A 23,042-nucleotide genomic window follows, 5' to 3' on the forward strand; every position below is an offset into this window, starting at 1 on the left:
GACGGACTCCTTTTCCTATTTGAAACCAGTCTGTTGTTCCATGTCCAGTTCTAACTGTTGCTTCCTGACCTGCATACAAATTTCTCAAGAGGCAGGTCAGATGGTCTGGTATTCCCATCTCTTTCAGAATTTTCCACAGTTTATTGTGATCCACACAGTCAAAGGCTTTGGCATAGTCAATAAAGCAGAAATAGATGTTTTCCTGGAACTCTCTTGCTTTTTCCATGATCCAGCGGATGTTGGCAATTTGACCTCTGGTTCCTCTGCCTTTTCTAAAACCAGCTTAAACATCAGGGAGTTCACGGTTCATGTATTGCTGGTCTGGCTTGGAGAATTTTGAGCATTACTTTACTAGCATGTGAGATGAGTGCAATTGTGCGGTAGTTTGAGCATTCTGTTTCATTTCCTTTCTTTGAGATTGGAATGAAAACTGACCTTTTCCAGTCCTGTGGCCACTGCTGAGTTTTCCAAACTTGCTGGCATATTGAGTGCAGCACTTTCACAGCATCATCTTTCAAGATTTGAAACAGCTCAACTGGAACTCCATCACCTCCAGTAGCTTTGTTGGTAATGATGCTTTCTAAGGCCCACTTGACTTCACATCCCAAGATGTCTGGCTCTAGATGAGTGATCACATCATCATGATTATCTCGGTCATGAATATCTTTTTTGTATAGTTCTTCCGTGTATTCTTGCCACCTCTTCTTCATATCTTCTGCTTCTGTTAGGTCCAGATCATTTCTGTCCTTTATCGAGCCCATCTTTGCATGAAATGTTCCCTTGGTATCTCTGATTTTCTTGAAGAGATCTCTAGTCTTTCCCATTCTGTTCTTTTCCTCTATTTCTTTGCATTGATCGCTGAAGAAGGCTTTCTTATCTCTTCTTGCTATTCTTTGGAACTCTGCATTCAGGTGCTTATATCTTTGCTTTTCTCCTTTGCGTTTCACCTCTCTTCTTTTCACAGCCATTTGTAAGGCCTCCCCAGACAACCATTCTGCCTTTTTTGCATTTCTTTTCCATGGGGATGGTCTTGATACCTGTCTCCTGTGCTGTCACGAACCTCATTCCGTATTTCATCAGGCACTCTATCTATCAGATCCAGGCCCTTAAATCTATTTCCCACTTCCACTGTAAAATCATAAGGGATTTGACTTAGGTCATATCTGAATGGTCTAGCAGTTTTCCCTACTTTCTTCAATTTAAGTCTGAATTTGGCAATAAGGAGTTCATGATGTGAGCCACAGTCAGCTCCCAGTCTTGTTTTTGTTGACTGTATAGAGCTTCTCCATTTTTGGCTTCAAGTCCGAGGCCAGTGGTGGCCGGGAGGAGACACCCCACGTCCGAGAATAGGGGTGGCCAGGAGAAGCCACCTCGTGCCTGAGGCCAGGGGTGGTGACTTTGAGGAGCCACCCCGAGCCTGAGGCCAGGCGTGGCAGCTGGGAGGAGCCACCCACGCCCGAGGCCAGGGCTGGCGGCCAGAGGAGCAACCTGAGGAGTGGTGGCTATGCAGCACAGGAGGGCCTAGAGGAGCTATCCCACGTTGAAGGTCAGGAACGGTGGCGGTAAGGAGGTACCCCTCATCCAAGGTAAGGAGCAGCGGCTGTGCTTTGCTGGAGCAGCCGTGAAGAGATACCCCACACCAAGGTAAGAGAAACCCAAGTAAGATGGTAAGTGTTGCAAAAGGACATCAGAGGGCAGACACACTGAAACCATACTCACAGAAATCTAGTCAATCTAATCACACTAGGACCACAGCCTTGTCTAACTCAATGAAACCAAGCCATGCCTATGGGGCAACCCAAGACGGGCGGGTCATGGTGGAGAGGCCTGACAGAATGTGGTCCACTGGAGAAGGGAAAGGCAAGCCACTTCAGTATTCTTGCCTTGAGAACCCCATGAACAGTATGAAAAGGCAAAATGATAGGATACTGAAAGAGGAACTCCCCAGGTCATTAGGTGCCCAATATGCTACTGGAGATCAGTGGAGAAATAACTCCAGAAAGAATGAAGGGATGGAGCCAAAGCAAAAACAATACCCAGTTGTGGATATGACTGGTGATAGAAGCAAGATCCAATGCTATAAAGAGCAATATTGCATAGGAACCTGGAATGTCAGGTCCATGAATCAAGGCAAATTGGAAGTGGTCAAACAAGTGATGGCAAGGGTGAACGTCAACATTCTAGGAATCAGCGAACTAAAATGAACTTGAATGGGTGAATTTAACTCAGACGACCATTACATCTACTACTGCAGGCAGGAATCCCTCAGAAGAAATGGAGTAGCCATCATGGTTAACAAAAGAGTTCGAAATGCAGTACTTGGATGCAATCTCAAAAACGACAGAATGATCTCTGTTCATCTCCAAGGCAAACCATTCAATATCACAGTTATCCAAGTCTATTCCCCAACCAATAACGCTGAAGAAACTGAAGTTGAACGGTTTTATGAAGACCTACAAGATCTTTTAGAACTAACACCCAAAAAAGATGTCCTTTTCATTATAGGGGACTGGAGTGCAAAAGTAGGAGGTCAAGAAACACCTGGAGTAACAGGCAAATTTGGCCTTGGAATGTGGAATGAAGCAGGGCAAAGACTAATAGAGTTTTGCCAAGAAAATGCACTGGTCATAGCAAACACCCTCTTCCAACAACACAAGAGAAGACGCTACACATGGACATCACCAGATGGTCAACACCGAAATCAGATTGATTCTTTATTACTTAGAATATAATATAAATTATATGGACCTGTATTTGGTAGAGATTTCATAGACTTAGTCATAATTTATATGCATATTACTAGGGCCTAAGACACAGTAGATCCTTAATAAATATTTGTGACACTGAAGTATTATTTTTGAAGGCTATTAATGTGTTTTACCTTTTAACATGTATCATGTATGAGATTCCAGTATTTTGCTGGATATGTTCATTTCTCCCATTGTTTGTATATGTAATGTGTATATGTGTGTGTCTGTAAAGGGAGCAGATTAGTATTATAACAGGAATGCAAAAGTAACTAAAAAATCTGTCCCTCTTCTTCAGTTAACTTACTTCAGGTACCTGTGATAAGACAAAGATGACAGCTGAAGAAATGTATGTTTTATAGTCTTTTTGTCTTTTCTCAAAATAAGATCTTGGGGTGAGAAACTTGTTAGAGAGTTTAAGAGAAAATCCAAAATTAGAGTTTTACTTCTCTACTCCATTTGGGACTACAGGAGAGACTTCTTTTCAGTGTTCCCTCCATATTAAAATGTACCAGCAACCAAATCTGAATCAAGTTGATGGATGACACAGTTAGGCAGAGAGAGGACCTGAGTTTAGTGCCCTAGAGTCTCCTTCAGCTCCTGTGCAGTATAGAAGATATTTAGAAGTTCATGCATTCCCCGTAGAAATAATGAGAAAGTAACTGTCTGGAGAGTCTTCATAATATAGGCTGAGGGCTGCAAAGTGGTGGTATTTGAGAGTAAGTTTATAGTGATTAAATAAAAATAAATATTTTCTTTCCAATAGGAGTATAATGTCTAAATGTATCAGCGCTTACACTTCTTGAAACAGTTTATAAATTAGTAATTCCCTCTCTTATCTGTGTTACCTTAAGCCAGACTGATAGGTTATTTCCATCATGTCATGGTAGCAAGAGGCTGCCCCTGTGACTCCCTTCTCCAACTAGATTTGACTAAAGCAGGTGAATTTGCACTTTAGTACTCTAAGCCTCTGCAGCTCTCCATTCTGACTGCTCAGATCTGCTCAGATTTAGCAGCCCAACTAAGCCATAGAGGCCCAAGCACAATATTTTTTCTACTCTTATTGATACATAATGAATACATCACTGTATAAGTTTAAGGCATACTGCACTATGACTTAATTTATATATATTGTGAAATGATTATTGCAATAGGCTCAGCTAACATCCATCATTTCAAATAAATATAATAAAGAGAAAAGAAAGAAGAAAAAGAAAAAAAAATTTCCTTATGTGAGAACACAGGACTTAACTTCTTAAAAACTTTCCCTATGTATTACATAATAAAGTGTTAACTATAATCATTGCATTGTATATTATAGTCTTAGTACTTATTTATATTATAACTGGGACTTCCCTGGTAGCTCATGAAGAATTCGCCTGCAATGCAGGAGATGCAAGTTCAGTCTCTGGGTTGGGAAGATCCCCTGAAGAAGGGAATGTGTACCCACTCCAGTATTCTTACTTGGAGAATTCCATGGACAGAGGAGCTTGGCCAGCTACATTCCACAGGGACACAGAGTCAGACACAACTGAGCAACTAACACACAAACACATCTTAACTGGAAAATTGTACCTTTTGATCACCTTCCTCCAATTCCTCTTTCATCCACCCTCTGCCTTTAGTAACCACATGTCTGATATGTTTTTCTATGAGTTTGGCTTTTTTGTCTCTTTTTTCTTAGACTCCACATGTGAGATCATAAAGTAATATTTGTTTTTCTCTGACTTATTTCACTCAGCATAATTCTTTCTAGATTTATCCATGTTATTGAAATGGCAGGATCTCCTCATCGTTATGGCAAAATAATATTCCATTGTATAGATAGGTAGGTAGACAGACCCCAGTGTCTTTATCCATTCATCCATCAATGGACACTTAGGTTGTTTCCATATCTTGGTCATTGTAATTAATGCTTCTCTGAACATGAGGATGCAGATATCTTTTCAAGTTAGTGTTTTCATTTCCTTTAAATATAGTCCCAGAAGTGGAGCATTCACCACTGGCTATGATAGGTCCTCTGATTTTGTTTTTCCCACTGGCTCATATTCCAGTTTAACTTGACAGGTTAAACTTTGCTCTGCAGATAAAAGTAACTCTACCTCTGCACTGACTTAGATAAGGTATGAATTTAAAATCCAATGGAACTCTGTGGTGTGTGTGTGTTTATAGCATCTCTGTGCTTCCATCTCTACCCTTAGAACTCAAGATGTCTATAGCTCTTTATTTAGAATTAAAGACAATGAATGGCAGAAATAAGAAACAAAACAGGAGAATTTTCTTTTCATATTTAAATATTTTAGCTATTGGAACTTTAAATATTAAAAGGCCAATTAAAAGTGCATTTGACATAATTTAAAGCCACACTCTTTATAACCAGAGGAAATAGATTTTATTTAAATTCAGTTTGTCAAAGCACAAATATCTTCATACGTTTATGTTGCTCTTTTGTAAAACTTAAAAGGTAGTACATTTTATAAGCATCTCTGGATTTTATTTGTTGGTTTCACATACTACAATACAAAGTCCATTTAAAAGAACATATTGCAGAAATTCTAAAATAGTAATTTACTTGAAAAGTTACTGTCATAAAGAAGGTTTTTTTTAAACAGTTTCTTAAATATTTTTTATAATTGAACATGGAAGTAAGAATTTAAAAGTAAAATACTACCCAGTTAGGTTTTTTGTTGCTTTTTACTTCAAAGACTTTTTGAGTACATATATCCTTAACATTCTTTACTGGATAAATACAAAATTAACATAAAAGCATGTACTGGTACATAAAGGATATAAAATTAACCACGGATATTGAATATTTTGGTGTTTCCATGTGTTAATATTGCAGAATATCTCAATTTTACTACTGTTTCAGAATTTGATTTTGAAAACTTGTTTACAATGACAGGTGTTACAAGAGTTTGTAGAAATATTTAAGGATAATATTAATGTCTATATAAGTGAGGTCCTGACACTCAAAAGCTAAGGTCAAAGTTTGCATCAATATGATAGATAGTCACCACTATATTGTATAGATTGTGTTTGTTTAATTACAATAATATTTTGCTGGTAACAAATCTAACAAGACAACATGTTAAGGAATTACCAAATCTTTACGTGTGCTTTGAAAGATAATACTGTAAAAAGAATGTCTGTGAAAATTTTAACATACTGTGAACAGCATAACAAATTATGTCTGAGCTTTTTTTTAACTGATTTTTTACCTCTTGGTAAATGTGAGGTACTATTTAGCTATTTGGGATACTGTTTGAATATGAGGATGATGTCTTACTGTAAATCAAATGTTATATTTTAAGCTTTAGATCTTTTATATTAGTTATGTTCCAAATGATAGGGTGCTTATTTTTTTTAATAGAAAATATTTTTAACTTATCAGACTCCTAACTTAAAATTACCCATACTTTTATAAACTTCAGTACTTTGGTCACTATCAATTTCCCTGAAGCATTTTTAACATTTTAAAATAACAAGGCTAAACCTAGACTACTGGCTTTTCATTTATGTTAACTGCAACAACATATACACTAAACACCCATATGTAATTTATGTTCAAAAATTTACTTTGGCTTCACAAATGAGAGCATTTATAACTATACATTAAAATGACACAAGAAATTTCATGTTTGATTACTAATAGAAGGAAAGGACTTTTCTTCTTCCTCTTCTCTTCCTACTCCATTTCTTGAAATTATTTGGTTTCCTCCCCTTTGATAAAGATAGTTTATGGTAGCTTCACCACCACAACACATGTACCAGCTCTTCCAATGTTAACAGGAACTTCCTAATGCAGAAAACAAAAATAAAGAAAGCAATGCTGTTTGAATGAACTCTATCTTTGGCATAATATATTGGAGCTGAAAAAATCCTCAGCTGTTCTGACCCAGCCTTCATCTTGTATAAGGATAATGGAGAATGCAGCCCAGATAACATTTCAATGTGGAGACAGCATAGTCTTTAAAATGCAGTAGATCTGAGTTTGAAGGACAGGTGATCTTGGTTAAGTTTCACATCTCTTGTAATTTTCTCACTTAAAAAATTGAAACTAATAATACTCATCCTTCAATGTTTTTGTTAGGGGTAAGCAAGAAAATGAATGAAAATAATTAGGGATATAGTAGTTATAATCTGTTTATCTAGTTGTTCTCTTTCACCCTTTGCAAGGTCACACAATGAAACAGTGAAATACCTCGAATAGAATCTACATCTCTTAACTACTTGTCTATAATTTTCTGAAAAGTAATTTATACAAGGTTAGAAAAACATTTTTTTTTATCATATTTGACCAACATCCCTGTTTGCTAAATATTTCTTTCCATTTCTAAGCTGGTCCTAACCATTATAAATTTAAGAGCTAACTATATGGCAGAACTTGAGTATTTCTGAGGGTCATAATGAATCATATTGTTGGAGTAAAGAGATAGAAACCCACATTCTTTCTGTGCCCCTTCTTATATTAATATTTTCCTTAGAATTTCTTCTGTTGATACCCAGAACTCTTTAGAGGGTTTAATTCCAGTCTTTTACTGTGCACCAAATCCCTGAATGACTAATTAGTAGTTAAGAGTGTTGCAATCTGTAGAATCTCTATAAGGAGGAGACTGAAAGATTTTTCTCCTGGGCACCAGTCAATAAGAAGGGACAGACATTTGTAGATAAAGATATTAGTCCTTGCTTCTCAAGTCAAAATACACACATAAAAAGTTGTTTAGAGAGTAAAGCTCTTGGATTATTGAATCTGATTCACTTTTCTATGAAAGGAATGAGTCCATGAAGCTTAGAAAATGTCTTGTCCTCACTTTATATAAATACTGATGGATTCTACTAATGATCAAACAGCTCAGTTAATAATTCTCTATAGCTAAATAAAGCACATGCAATAAATTTCACTAAAAGAATTTGATTCAGCCCTAGAGTGGAAGAGAATGGGATAAATTCCAAATATATATTTTAATTTTTGAATTAAAACTTGAAATATATAAATTTGGATACTTAAATTGAGAGTACCTCTCTCCATTCATCTTTCTGTGCATCATATGATTCAACAGTGTTCAAATAGGTATGTCCATCATATCCTCCAACCACATAGAGTCTGTCTCCAAGGGGACATACAGCAACAGCATCTCGAGGAACACTCAGAGGTGCCACAGTTGACCATGAATCATTTTTTGGATCATACCTTAAGAAGTTCAGGCAGACAATTGAAAAGAAAGTTATACAGTGTGAAAATTAAAAATAATATACATTAATAAAATATATACTTATCTATTAAAAAGAAATTTAAAAATACCTTATAAACAGCAAATGTAATCAGAGTAATAAATATTAAGGCTATGACAGAATTCTCTTCAGCCACCAGAGGACACTCAAAGTATAGTGAAAGTGAATTTCCTTTAAAAAATGCCATGCATTTCTTTGATCAGTACTCAGATTTTCTGAGGAAATTTCACACATTGGCATCTCAATGTTATGTGAAAAATGCCCTCTTTGCCATTTAGTATGATGGTTGGAACACATTTTTGTCTTATTCTTTATCAAAGCTATACATGTGATGCTTGATCTTGTTTATGAGAGCTCACATTTTAAGTAAATCAGAATATAATTGCCTTTTTGTTATATAAACTATGGTTACCATGGTTTTAATACTCTGTAGTTACAGTGACCATAGTCTGATTATTTTTCTTATTCTTATTCTTTATTCTATGAAAGTTCTTATTCATCTTCACAGGACCCTGGGATTTTTATTTACATTTTAATTTGAAATTGATTCCTCATCCCCAAACATATTTTGTAAGCAAAATGACAGAACACTCAGTAATCTGTATTAATTAAAATCTTCTCCAGGAATTATTTCCTAAAATTTGAACCCAATACATAATAATAAAATCTAGAAGAACTTCCCTCATGGTCCTAGTGGTTAAGAATCCACCTGCCAGTGTGGGGGACACAGGTTTGATCTCCAAGTCTGGGCAGAGTTCACATGCCATGGGGCAATCAAGCTCATGGGTCACAACTAAGGCACTTGAGCTCTAGGGCCCAGGAGCCACAACTACTGAAATTCACATGCTGCAACTACTGAAGCCCTCAAGCCTGGAGCCTGTGCTCCCAGACAAGAGAAACCACTGCAACGAGAAGCCAGCACACCCCAAGGAAGAGCAGCTCCCAATCTCCACAACTAGGGAAAGCTCGTGTTCAACAAAGAAGATCCAATACAGCCAAAATTAAATAAACAAATTAAACTGAATTTTAAAAAGTTTCTCTATTATAGAAAAAAGGTTTAAATAGTTTTAAAACACAGTGAACAAAATAACTTATACAGTTATATGTATAAATTTTCTCTGATCTTATACTGGCCTATTTGTAAATTCCAGTGAAAACATTTATTTTACAAAAGATATTTTCATTTATTACCATCTGTTAATTTCCTTATATTTGTATTACTCATCTGATTTCTGTTTTTCCTTGTTTAATCATAATCTAAATCATATAACCCCAGCTTTCACTTGAACTTGGTCTTCACATCCAGTAATATTTTCAATAATATCTGAAATCAACAATAATTAAGATATCCTCAATATCCACCACATATTGTTGAGTGTCATGAAGGATTTCACCTTAAATTATGATGTTATAGTGAAACCCGCAACCTAAAGATCCACAGCTATGTGTTTTAGCTAAGCTGAATCTTCAACACAATTGCTATTATTAGTTGATGCTGCATTCATCTAACAGAGTACACTCATACAACTACACACATGTATGACTGGTGAACCAGGGCTCACAGGATTCTTTTATAGATGGGCATCCAGAGCCCAAGATTTTTCTGCATATACATGATAATAAATGTTCAACAATCTGGTTAATGTTAATAATATCTGGACACTGCTTGATTAATAAGAGAGGTTTGAAGAATGTAGAATCTTTTGAAGAAAGAAAATTGTCACCTTGGTTATTATCTGTAAGGACACACAGGAGCAATTATTAAAGAAAAAGTTAACCACTACATCACCTTCAAATTAAACAGCACCTGTTTCTCCCGTTGTGTTTCTCTTTTGCTTTTTGGTTTCTCCTTATTTTGGTTATAAGTATATATATATATTCTAGTGGAAATAAGTGCAGACATAAGTAAGGAGAATTGGTCATAGACTTATTCCTCCACTTGGTGTAGTTACGGGTAATTTGCTTGACTTCTTTGCAACAGTTTTCTCATCAACGCTACAGAAATGGTAATCCCTGACCCAGCCATCATAAGTTGATGTGATGGTTTTAGAAAACTTTAATTTAAATGATTATCTTAATTAACTGAATGAATCTCCTACAGTAAGCTGTTGATGTTTGAGTAGAAAAAGAGTTTCAAGAATATTGTCTAGGACATGGAAATGAGAATTATCTAATTCCATAGAGTGTGCATCTTTGACTTTCTACTGACAAGACTATTTTACAACTCTGTAAGTGTAGAAATTAAGTTGTAGAAAACTGAATTTTCTTGTGATTCCTATACATAACAATAAAATAAATTTTGCTTGATAGAGATAGAATTAATTTCTAACCCCAAATGATGACCCTCCCAAATACTGTTTTATTCTCTATAGGATACTAACTACTCTTGCATCTATGAACAATTTTTACAGCATTTTTCACCATTTTCCTAACTGTTTTTATGTATTTTCTTCAAAGATATTTTGAAATAATTTGAATACCTTATGAGTTACCACATTAATTAATGAATTACACAAAACATTTGACATGTTACTCAAAGGCATGACTTTTCAAAAATTATACTTTAACACTAATTATTTCTTCAATATCTTTTCAAAGAAAATGCCAATAAGGGGATAATGATAGTAATAATAATACTAATTATAAAATAATACAAACAAAATAATACCAGCAACTAGCTTCCATTAAGTACTTAATATGTGCCAGGCAACACACTTATTATTCTGTACCCTATGAGGTTGATTATTCCCACTTTTCACACGAGGAAACTGTTTAGAGGTGTAAAGTAACTGGGTCAAAGTCCCATAACTTGCAAATAGCAGATCTGGGATTTGCACCCAGATCTTTCTGACTCCAAATCTAGTGCTTTTAACTAGTATACTATACAATTTTTGATATGCATGAAGTGCTTTTTTCCTATTAAAATTAAATTAAAAGTGGTATATTTGGAAATATAATTATATCAATAAATAAAAATTAGTTATTATGATATGTTGATAACTATTTAATTTTGTAGCCTGAATTATGAACTGTATATCCAGCTTCCTCCCGTGAGTTTATATTTTCCTAGTTGTATGTGTAAATGCCTATTGAAATTGGTTTAGACACCTCATATTATTGTAAGGCTAATTTCATAGTGCTAGAATGCAGACAAATTACTCTCTTTTTCAGGTCTCAACAGAGAATTACACAATTGCAGGCACTCTAAGTAAAGCCAGGAAAATGCGGGCATAATAATGAAACAGAGGAAGGTGATTTAATTAAACTTTTTTATGTATTCTAGATCTTTTTCCTTATGAAGTGTATGCTTTATAGACTAAAGCTAACTTCATAATCCAATACATTTAGATATAAGAAACCAAGTAAATGCAACACAAGCTAAACCACTAAGATAAAACAAAAAGCTTCCAACACTGAAATAGACAAAAACATAAGACTTTAGTACTCCAGAAAGAAAATCTCTTACTAATTTGAATTTATTAAAAGAAAATGGCTATTATAAGAGCTGGGAGTATTACTTGTTTCTATATATGATTTAACTTTCATTTTAGATGAAATTTTTGTGAAGTCAGGTTTGATTTTCATAGTGACAAACCTTCATTACTTTTTTTTCTTTTGAATTATTATTTTTTTTAATTTTTATTTTTACTTTATTTTACTTTACAATACTGTATTTGTTTTGCCATACATTGACATGGATCCACTACGGGTGTACATGCGTTCCCAAACATGAACCCCCCTCCCACCTCCCTCCCCATAACATCTCTCTTTACTAGATATAATTTTGAATAATATTGCTTATTTTGTATAAAACCCTTCTAGACAACTTTTAATACCATTGCAAAGAACAATATGAATTTATTATATCAGTATCACTCTTTGACCTCTCCTTGTGAATTTACTACTCCAATATAACTTAAGTATTAATGAAATTTGAGAAAGAATAATTACTTTTACATGGGTTTCTTTGTACATTTGATTAAATCAAGTTTTCCCAAATATAATAATTACTGACACTGTCTGTTTATCATATAGGAGGTGATACAGTTTTTCATATTATCAACTGTCATATAAAGAGGAAGCTATATTTATTCTTAGATACAGAAAAATACATAGTTTTACAACTGTAAGGATAGAATTCAATGCCTAGATACTCTTCCTTAAAATGAAAGCTACACTTAGGTAAATTTACCTTTACTAAAATTTTTATTTTTTTAAATTTATTTGTTTTTAATTGAAGGAAAATTGCTTTACAATAGTGACTTGACTTCTGCCATACATCAAAATGAATCAGCCACATGTCCCCTCCATCTTGAATCTCCCTTGACCTCCCACCCCACTCCAATCTTCTAAGTTGTCACAAAGCACCATGCTGAGCTCCTCCTGTGTTGTATGCTACTGCTAAGTCTCTTCAGTCCTGTCCGACTCTGTGAGACCTGATAGATGGCAGCCTACCAGGCTCCCCCGTCCCTGGGATTCTCCAGGCAAGAACACTGGAGTGGGTTGCCATTTCCTTCTCCAATGCATGAAAGTGGAAAGTGAAAGTGAAGTCTCTCGGTTGAGTCTGAACCTCAGCAACCCCATGGACTGCAGCCTACCAGGCTCCTCCATCCATGGGATTTTCCAGGCAAGAGTACTGGAGTTGGGTGCCATTGCACTTCCTATTAGCTATCTATTTTACACAGTAATCTCAAAAATGAAGAATGGTCTCTGTTCCAAGGCAAACCATTCAATATCATGGTAATCCGAGTCTATGCCCCAACCAGTAACACTGAAGAAGCTGAAGTTGAATGGTTCTATGAAGATCTGCAAGACCTTTCAGAATTAACACCCCAAAAAGATGTTTTTTTTCATTATAGGGTACTGGAACGCAAAAGTAGGAATTTAAGAAACACATGGAGAAACAGGCAAATTTGGCCTTGGAATATGGAATGAAGCGGACAAAGACTAATAGAGTTTTGCCAGAGAACACACTCGTTATAACAAAGACCTTCTTCCAATAACACAAGAGAAGACTCTACACATGGACATCACCAGATGGCCAACACCAAAATCAGATTGATCATATTCTTTGCAGCCAAAGATGGAGAAGCTCTATACAGTCAGCAAAAACAAGACTGGGAGCAGACTGTGGCTCAGATGATGATATCCTTATTGCCAAATTCAGACTTAAATTGAAGAAAGCCACTAGACAATTCAGGTATGACCTAAATAAAATCCCTTATGATTATACAGTGGAAGAGAGAAATAGATTTAAGGGACTAGATCTGATAGACAAAGTGCCTGATGAACTATGGACAGAGGTTCGTGACATTGTACAGCAGACAGGGATCAAGACCATCCCCGAGGAAATGAAATGCAAAAAAGCAAAATGGCTCTCTGAGGAGGCCTTACAAACAGCTGTGAAAAGAAAAGAAGCCAAAAACAAAGAAGAACGGAAAGATATAATCATTTGAATGCAGAGTTTCAGAAAATAGCAAGGAGAGATAAGAAAGCCTTCCTCAGTGATCAATGTAAAGAAATAGGGGAAAACAATAGAATGAGAAAGACTAGAGATCTCTTCAAGAAAATCAGAGATACCAAGGGAAATTTTCATGCAAAGATGGGCTCAATAAGGGACAAAAATATTATGGACCTGACAGAAGCATAAGATATTAAAAAGAGGTGGCAACAATACATAGAGGAACTGTACAAAAAAGATCTTCAAGACCCAGTTAAACACGATGGTGAGATCCCTGACCTAGAGTCAAACATCTTGGAATGTGAAGTCAGTTAAGCCTTAGGAAGCATCACTATGAACAAAGCTAGTGGAAGCGATGGAGCTCCAGTTGAGCTAATTCAAATCCTGAAAGATGATGCTGTGAAAGTGCTGCACTCAATATGCCAGCAAATTTGGAAAACTCAGCAGTGGCCACAGGACTGAAAAAGGTCAGTTTTCATTCCAATCCCTAAGAAAGGAAATGCCAAGGAATGTTCACACTACCGCACAATTGCACTCATCTCACACACTCGTCAAAATTCTCCAAGCCAGGCTTCAATAATGTGTGAACTGTGCCCTTGCAGATGTTCAAGCTTGTTTTAGAAAAGGCAGAGGAATCAGATATCAAATTTCCAACATCTGCTGGATCATTGAAACAGCAAGAGAGTTTCAGAAAAATATTTATTTCTGCTTTATTGACTATGCCAAATCCTTTGACTGTGTGGATCACAATAAACTGTGGAAAATTCTGAAAGAGATGGGAATACCAGACCACCTAACCTGCTTCTTGAGAAACGTGTATGCATGTCAGGAAGCAACAGTTAGAACTGGACATGGAACAACAGACTGGTTCCAAATAGGAAAAGGAGTACGTCAAGGCTGCATATTGTCACCCTGCTTATTTAACTTATATGCAGAGTACATCATGAGAAACGCTGGGCTGGAAGAAGCACAAGCTGGAATCAAGATTGCCGGGAGAAATATCAATAAGCTCAGATATGCAGATGACACCACCCTGATGTCAGAAAGTGAAGCGAACTAAAGCGCCTCTTGATGAAAGTGAAAGAGGAGAGTGAAAAAGTTGGTTTAAAGCTCAACATTCAGAAACTAATATCACAGCAACTGGTCCCACCACTTCATGACAAATAGATAGGGAAGCAGTGGAAACAGTGGCTTACTTTATTTATTTATTTTTGGCTCCAAAATCACTGCAGATGGTGATTGTAGCCATGAAATTAAAAGATGCTTACTCCTTGCAAGGAAAGTTATGACCAACCTAGACAGCATATTGAAAAGCAGAGACATTACTTTGCCAACTAATGTGTGTTTAGCCAAGGCTATGATTTTTCCAGTAGTCATGTATGGATGTGACAGTTGGAGTCTAAAGAAAGCTTAGCGCCGAAGAACTGATGCTTTCGAACTGTGGTGTTGGAGAAGACTCTTGAGATTCAAGCAGGATCAGTTCTGGGTGTTCATTGGAAAGACTGATGTTGAAGCTGAAACTACTTCGGCTGAATACTTTGGCCACCTGATGTGAAGAACTGACTCATTTGAAAAGACCCTGATGCTGGGAAAGATTAAGGGTAGGAGGAGAAGGGGACGACAGATGATGAGATGGTTGGATGGCATCACTGACTCAACAGACATGAGTTTGGGTAGGTTCCGGGAGTTGATGATGGTCAGGGAGGCCTGGCATGCTGCAGTTCATGGGGTCACAAGGAGTCAGACACTTTTGAGTGACTGAACTGAACTGAATATATATATATATATATTTCAGTGCTATTCTCTCAATTCACTCCACCCTCTCCTTATACCACTGTGTCCATAAATGTGTTCTCTGAGTCTCTATTCCTGCCTTGCAAATAGTTTCATCAGTAACATTTTTCTAGATTCTATATATATATATGTATTAATATATTATACTTGTTTTTTCTTTCTAACTTACTTCACTCGTATAACAGATCTAGGTTCATCTATCTGACTAGAATTTACTCAAATTCATTCCTTTTTATGTTTGGGTAATATGGCATAGTATATATGTACCACATTGTCTTTATTCGTTCATCTGTTGATGGGCATCTAGGTTGCTTCCATGTCCTGGCTATTGTAAATAGTGCTACAAGGAACAGTGGGGGTACATGTGTCTTTTCAATTATGGTTTCCTCAGGGTATATGCCCAGTAGTAGGATTTTCTGGGTCATATGGTAGTTTTACTCCTGTTTTTTTAAGAGAAATATCCATACATTTCTCTGTAGAGGCAGTATCAATTTGCATTCCCGACAACAGTGCAAGTGGATTCCCTTTTCTCCACATTCTCTCCAGAATTTATTGTTGGTAGATTTTTGCTGATGGCCATTCTGACCAGTGTGAAATAATACATCATAGTTCTGTTTTGCATTTCTCTAATAATAAGCAATTTTGAGCACTTTTTTCATGTATTTGTTATCCAGATGAAGGTCTTCTTTGGAGAAATGCCTGTTTAGGTTTTCTGCCCAATTTTTGATTGGGTTTTCTGTTTTTATGATATTCAGCTGCATGAGGTGCTTGCATATTTTGGAGATTAATCATTTGTCAGTTACTTTATTTCCAACTCCGTTCAGTCAATCAGTCATGGGGTACACTGTGGAAACCCAAGAACACCAGGCTTCCTGTCCATCACCAACTGCTGGAGATTATTCAAACTCATGTTCATTGAGTCAGTGATGTCATCCAACCATCACATCCTCCGTTGTCCCCTTTTCTTCCCACTTTCAATCTTTCCCAGCATCAGGGTCTTGTCCAATGAGTCAGTTCTTCACGTCAGTGTACAAAGTACTGGAGTCTCACCATGAGCATCAACCCTTCCAACTGATTTCCTTTAGGATTGACTGTTGGATCTCCTTGCATTCCAAGGGACTCTCAAGAGTCTTCCCCAACACCACAGTTCAAGAGCATCAACTCCTTGACTCTCAGCTTTCTTTATAATCCAATTCTCACATCCACACATGGCTACTGGGAAAACCATAGCTTTGACTGGACAGACTTTTGTTGGGAAAGTAATGTCTCTGTTTTTTAATATGCTGTCTAGGTTGGACTTAACTTTTCTTCCAAGGAGCAAGCGTCTTTTAATTTCATGGCTGCAGTCACCATCTGCAGTGATTTTGGAGCCCCCCAAATAAAGTGTGTCACTGTTTCCACTGTTTCCCTATCTATTTGCAATGAAATAATGGGACCAGATGCCATGATCTTAGCCTTCTGAATGTTGAGCTTTAAGCTAAATTTTTTACTCTCCTCTTTCACTTTCATCAAGAGGCGCTTTAGTTCTCTTCACTTTCTGCCATGAGGGTGGTGTCATCTGCATATCTGAGCTTATTGATATTTCTCCATGCAATCTTGATTCCAGCTTGTGCTTCCTCCAGCGCAGCATTTCTCATGATGTACTCTGCATATAAGTTAAATAAGCATGGTGACAATATACAACCTTGACGTACTCCTTTCCTGATTTGGAACCCGTCCATTGTTACATGTCAAGTTCTAATCGTTACTTCTTGACCTGAATACAGATTTCTCAAGAGGCAGGTCAGGTAGTCTTGTATTCCCATCCCTTGTAGAATTTTCCAGAGTTTGTTGTGATCCACACAGTCAAAGGCTCTGGCATAGTCGTTAAAGCAGAAGTAGATGTTTTTTCTGAAACTCTCTTGATGATCCAGTAGATGTTGGCAATTTGATCTCTGGTTCCTCTGCCTTTTCTAAAACAAGCTTGAACACCTGGAAGTTCATGGTTCATGTACTATTTAAGGGTGGCTTGGCAAATTTTGAGCATTACTTTACTCACACGTGAGATGAGTGCAATTGTGCAGTAGTTTGAACATTCTTTGGCATTGCCTTTCTTTGGGATTGGAATGAACAGTGATCTTTTCCAGTCTTGTGGCCACTGCTGAGTTTCCCAAATTTGCTGGTGTATTGAGTGTAGCAATTTCACAGCATCATCTTTTAAGATTTGAAATAGCTCAACTGGAATTCCACCACCTCCACTAACTTTGTTCGTAGTGATGCTTCCTAAGGCCCACTTGACTTCGCACTCCAGTATGTTTGGCTCTAGGTGAGTGATGACACCATTGTGGTTATCTGGGTCATGAAGATTTTTTTATATAGTTCCTCTGTGTATTCTTGCCACTTCTTCTTAATATCTTTTGCTTCTGTTTAGGTGGACCTAACAGATGTGCCCATCTTTGCATGAAAAGTTCCCTTGGTATCTCTAATTTTCTTGAAGAGTTCTCTAGTCTTTCCCATTCTACTGTTTTCCTCTATTTCTTTGCACTGATCACTGAGGCAGTCTTTCTTCTCTCTGTTATTCTTTGGAACTCTCCATTCAAATGGGTATATCTTTCCTTTTATCTCACATTTTTTCTTTTCTCAACTATTTGTAAGGCTGCCGGGAGCCGCCATGGGAGGTCCCATCCATGACAGGGTCATGTGGAAGAGAACAGTTAAGCAAGGCTTCAGAACTCAAGGGGCTCCCTAGGCTTTCTCGAGCATCTACCCCCAAACCAGAATCTGTCTGTTTTACTGTTTCATGACTTTCACCAACTCTTCTGACATTAACAGGGGGCTAACCCTGACCAATTTTCTCTGGAGAAAATCAGCTTAGGGCTATAGCTAATAAGTCTCCTGGACATGAGAGGAATATTTCAAATCAAACTCCCTCTGTTAGCATTCTAGCTTGCTTGGCAGGTATATCCAGGCTCTTACAGCTACACATGTGATTATTTACAGCCTCCCAACTGTGAGAGGCACAGAAAGCCTAAAACATAGAGCCTTTGAAAGAGTTAAAAGTTATTAGAGTAGTGCTGATGTAGGATTTCATTATTGGGCCAATGCTTGTTGCTAAGTTTCCGTATCTCTTATCCACTGTGCACCTGGGAATGCATTAGTTAACATAGTGAGAATGCAAGAAAAACAAGTGTAGCCTTGAATTTAAACATATCAGACTTTTGAGCTAATTATTTCTTTCTTGTAACTCACTGTACCTTTGCTCTGTGAAAAACGTAACTCTTTGGCATTTTCTGAGGCTGACATAGATTAAAAATATAAAGAAAAAACACTTTGAGGGAAAATAAGTTTTCTGGTTGAGCAGCCTTTATCAAAAGAGGGTCATAAAATGTTCACAGGCCTCCAAGGCCAGAACATACTGTACACAACATCATTTGTGGGAAAGGTATGCAGAAAAATCCTGGTTTCGATAAGGGCAAAACTGCTGGAATGTTTGGGCTGACTCTGTATGACCTTGCATCTTTCATTTCCCTCTATGTATAAGGCAAGGTATAAAAGTACCTTTTGAAAAATAAAGCTTTGGGGCCTCGCAGAAGCTTGGTCACCCCGTGTTTTTTCTTCTCTCTCTCTTTCTTTCTCTCTCTCTCTCTCCCTCTCCCTCTCTTTTTCAGGCTGATCCCTAGGAGCATGAGGGCTCCCTGCATTCACTTATCTGCCCGGGTTTCTAAGACCTGAACGGGAAGATGTTCTGCATCTTCACTCCCTCGGGAGACCGGGAGAGCACCTGTGGCCTCCATGAACAGGGCAAACTTCTTGTCTCGGAGTTTTATTGGCTTTCTATGTAAACCAAGAAATATCAGCCTCTTTCTCTCCTCTATTTCTTATCTATAACATTCTTTCCTTCTCTCTCTAAATCAATCGCTGACGCTGTTTCTCCTTTGGGTTTCCCTGGATCCTGCGGGGGCTGGACCCCGGCATAAGGCCTCCTTGAACAACCATTTTGCCTTTTTGTATTTCTTTTTGGGAGGGATGATCTTTATCACTGTCTCATGTACAATGTCATGAACCTCCATTCATAGTTCTTCAGGCACTGTATCTATCAGATCTAATCCCTGGAATCTATTTGCCACTTCCACTGTATAATTGTAAGGATTTTATTTAGATCATGCCTGAAAGGTCTAGTGGTTTCCCCTACTTTAGTCAACTGAAGTCTGTATTTGGCAAAAAGAAGTTCATGATCTGAGCCACGGTCAGCTCCCAGTCTTGATTTTTCTGACTGTATAGACCTTCTCCATCTTTGGCTGCAGAGAATATAATCAATATGATTTTGGTATTCACCATCTGGTGATGTCCATGTGTAGAGTCTGCTCTTGTGTTGTTGGATTAGGGTGTTTGCTATGATCAGTGCATTCTTTTGGGAAAACTCTATTAGCCTTTGACCTGCTTCGTTTTGTACTCCAAGGCCAAATTTGCCTGTTATTCCAAGTATCTCTTGACTACCTACTTTTGCATACTAGCATCTTATATTGAAAAGGACATCTTTCTTGAGTGTTAGTTCTAGACAATCATTTAACTTCAGCATTACTGGTCGGGGAATAGACTTGGATTACTGTGATATTGTATGGTTTGCCTTGGAAACAAACGTAGATTACTCTGTCGTTTTTGAGACTGCATCCAAGTACTATATTTCAGACTCTTTTGTTGATCATGATGGCTACTCCATTTCTTCTAAGGAATTCCTGCCCACAGTAGTAGATATAATGGTCATCTGAGTTAAATTCACACATTCCCGTCCATTTTAGTTTGCTGATTCCTAAAATGTCGATGTTCACTCTTGCCATCTCCTGTTTGACCACTTCCAATTTGCCTTGATTCATGGACCTAACATTCCGTGTTCCTATGCAGTATTAGGCTTCCCTGGTGGCTCAGAGGTTAAAGTGTCTGCCTCTAATGCAGGAGACCTGGGTTCAATCCCTGGATCAGGAAGATCCTCTGGAGAAGGAAATGGCAACACACTCCAGTACTCTTGCCTGGAGAATCCCATGGATGGAGGAGCCTGGGGGGCTACAGTCCATGGGATCTCAAAGAGTCGGACACGACTGAGCAACTTTAACTAACTAACTAACTATGCAGTATTGCTCGTTACAACATTGGACTTTACTGCCATCACCAGTCACATCCACAACTCTGTGCATTTTTTTTTCTCCATATCTTCATTCTTTCGCAAGTCATTTCTCCACTGATCTCCACCTACCCTCCTGTGGAGTTCATCTTTCAGTATTGTATCTTTTTGCCTTTTCATACTGTTCAGCAGTGGCCTGCTGCAGGATTGGAGGCACTGCGTGCAGCAGTACCTGTATGGGACCCTTTGAAGAAGGTCGCCATTACCTTCATTACCTCCACCATAGTTTGGTCTCAAGTCAAACAACGGGGAGGGAACACAGCCCCACCCATCAACAGATAATTGGATTAAAGATTTACTGAGCATGGCCCCACCCATCAGAACAAGACCCAGTTTCCCCCCAGTCAGTCTCTCCCATCAGGAAGCTATCATAAGCCTGTTATCCTTCTCCATCAGAGGGCAGACAGAATGAAAACCACAGTCACAGTAAAATAACCAATCTGATCACATGGACCACAGCCTGTCTAACCCAATGAAACTATGAGCCATGCCTTGTAGGGCCACCCAAGACAGACGGGTCATGGTGGAGAATTCTGACAAATGTGGTCCACTGGAGAAGGGAATGGCATACCACTTCAGTATTCTTGCGTTGAGAACCTCATGAATAACATGAACATTTGCAATTAATTTCTCCCATTCTGAGGACTGTTTTTTTTTCATCTCATTTTTGGTTTCCTTTGTTGTGCAAAAGCTTTTAAGCTTAATTAGGTCCCATTTATTTACTTTTGTTTTTATTTCCATTATTATAGGAGGTGGGTCATAGAGGATCTTGCAATGATTTATGTCAAAGAGTGTTCTGTGTACGTTTTCCTATTACACTTACTTTTTTGAGTACAAATATGAGTTGAGAGTATATATACATTCACAGACAGGTGGGTCTAATCTTTTGTGAATTGTGTGCTCTCTGTAATTTTTTGTGTTCTCTAGAAAGCATCAATAAATTATCTAGGCAATTTAAAACTTCAATAAAATCTATAATTTTCTCAACTTCTTACAGTGAACTTTAACAAGTCTTGCATGTACCATATTCCTTTGGCCTTTCTAAAAGTGAAACATGATTCCCATCAAGTATAGATACACAAGTGCTGAGTAAATGCGTAGAATTTGGTATACACAATGAAATTCTGTATCAATAAAACAGGAAATATTCACGTTTAATCCTATCAATAGTACTGAGTGTACTATAGTGAACTTTTGGTTTTATAATAAATTGGAAAGTCAAATATGACTGGTTTCCAATCTTTTACAAACTTCACTTATATGAAAAAAAAAATCCTTTAGCCACTATTTGTCAGTTAACCATAGAGGGTTTCAACTTCCACTTCTGTAAGATGACAAGAATATACTAGATTTTCAAGGTCCTTTCCATTTGTAATTACATATAATTTCATTATTGTGCTTCTGGACATTTATATAAAGGGCAGAACAAGTTCAGCTCTACTTTTTAAATATACAAACAACTCAAGGTGATTTTCATGTGTTTTTTATTTTGTTTTCAGTGTTAAATAACTAGGGAGTAATACCAGCAAGAGAGTAGGCTAGGAAGTTCTAGTATCTTATTCTAGCACACAAAAAATTATTGAATAAACCAACAGAAACTGGCTCAGATAACTTTGTAGCAGTTCTGGAAATCAGTCAAGCTCCAAAGCAATAAATTCTATGTTCATTTAAGAAAAAGAAGTAGGCAATTTTGTGAAATTCTTACTTGCTGTTACCCCACTCCCTCCTAGAAAGACATGGTATGGATTGGAGAAAGCAGTAGTTCAGCACCAGTTCCTTCAGTTCCTTTTCCTGAATCAGAGAGAGAAGAGCAGAGCTAATAATCTACAATCTAACATGTCTCAATTGTTCACAAAGAGGTTATTTTCTGTGTTACCTAGCTTAGAGCTCAGATAGTCTAATGTGGCATAGCTCAGGTATCAGGCTAGGAAAAGCCATGAGAAGTAGTGCACATAGTTTGTGAAATTTGCGGGGAGATTACAGATGCACTGACAACTGAAAAGAGAGATGACTGATACTACAAAACTACTGATTGCTCCAATAGAAAGCTAAAGCCCTGAAAGACAGCAGGGCCAAGACTCTTAAGAAAAGTAAGGCATTTAAAAGCAGCCATGTATACAGAGAATCACACACACACCCAGGAAAAAAGTAAAGTTCTGAGAAGACCTCAAGTCTTAATGCTAGGTTGATCTCAAGCACAGAACATAATTAGTGATTAATTAGTGACAGTTTTCCTATGTATGGAGCCAATCTGCAAGGACTGGGAAGGATATTTCAAAATGTCCAGTTTTCAACAAATATCCCAAAGCATACAAATAAATAGGAAAATGAAAGTTACTCAGAAGAACAAAGTAAACCTCCAGAGCCATTTTTGTTAGAAACATAGGCATCTGTCTTACTAGAGAAAGATATTAACAGAACTGTCATATATTCTCAAAAAGAAAAAAGAAAAACAGGCAAAGAATTAAGGAAACAGGAAAACGATAAATGAACAAAATAAGAATGTCAACAGAGGAAATAACTTATAAAGAAGAAAAAATAGAAATTCTGGAGCTGAAAGATGAAATGACTGAATTTAAAACCTTACTAGAAGGTTTAATTGGAGACTTGAGCAAGCAGAAGGAAGAATAAGTGACAAGTCTTTTGA

At 37.3% G+C, this 23,042-nt stretch overlaps 1 protein-coding gene across 2 annotated transcripts in view; it reads right to left on the reverse strand.

Annotated features, from left to right (window-relative positions):
• Positions 1–5,044: 5,044 nt before the first annotated feature.
• Positions 5,045–23,042, reverse strand: part of KLHL4 (kelch like family member 4) — a 136,336-nt gene continuing 118,338 nt past the window's right edge. Inside the window, exons 10-11 of one of the 2 annotated variants that reach the window (XM_070290871.1) lie at positions 7,770–7,941; positions 5,045–6,546 (exon numbers count right to left, since the gene is read on the reverse strand). In XM_070290871.1, coding sequence (XP_070146972.1) covers positions 6,487–6,546; positions 7,770–7,941 — 232 coding nt within the window. In that variant the 3' untranslated portion in view covers positions 5,045–6,486. Of the gene's footprint in view, positions 6,547–7,769; positions 7,942–22,096; positions 22,187–23,042 lie in introns of those variants that run through there. The other variant, XM_070290872.1, reaches the window with a different exon arrangement.

Source organism: Ovis canadensis, chromosome X, assembly GCF_042477335.2.
Source record: "Ovis canadensis isolate MfBH-ARS-UI-01 breed Bighorn chromosome X, ARS-UI_OviCan_v2, whole genome shotgun sequence".
NCBI classification, from domain to species: Eukaryota; Metazoa; Chordata; class Mammalia; order Artiodactyla; family Bovidae; genus Ovis; species Ovis canadensis.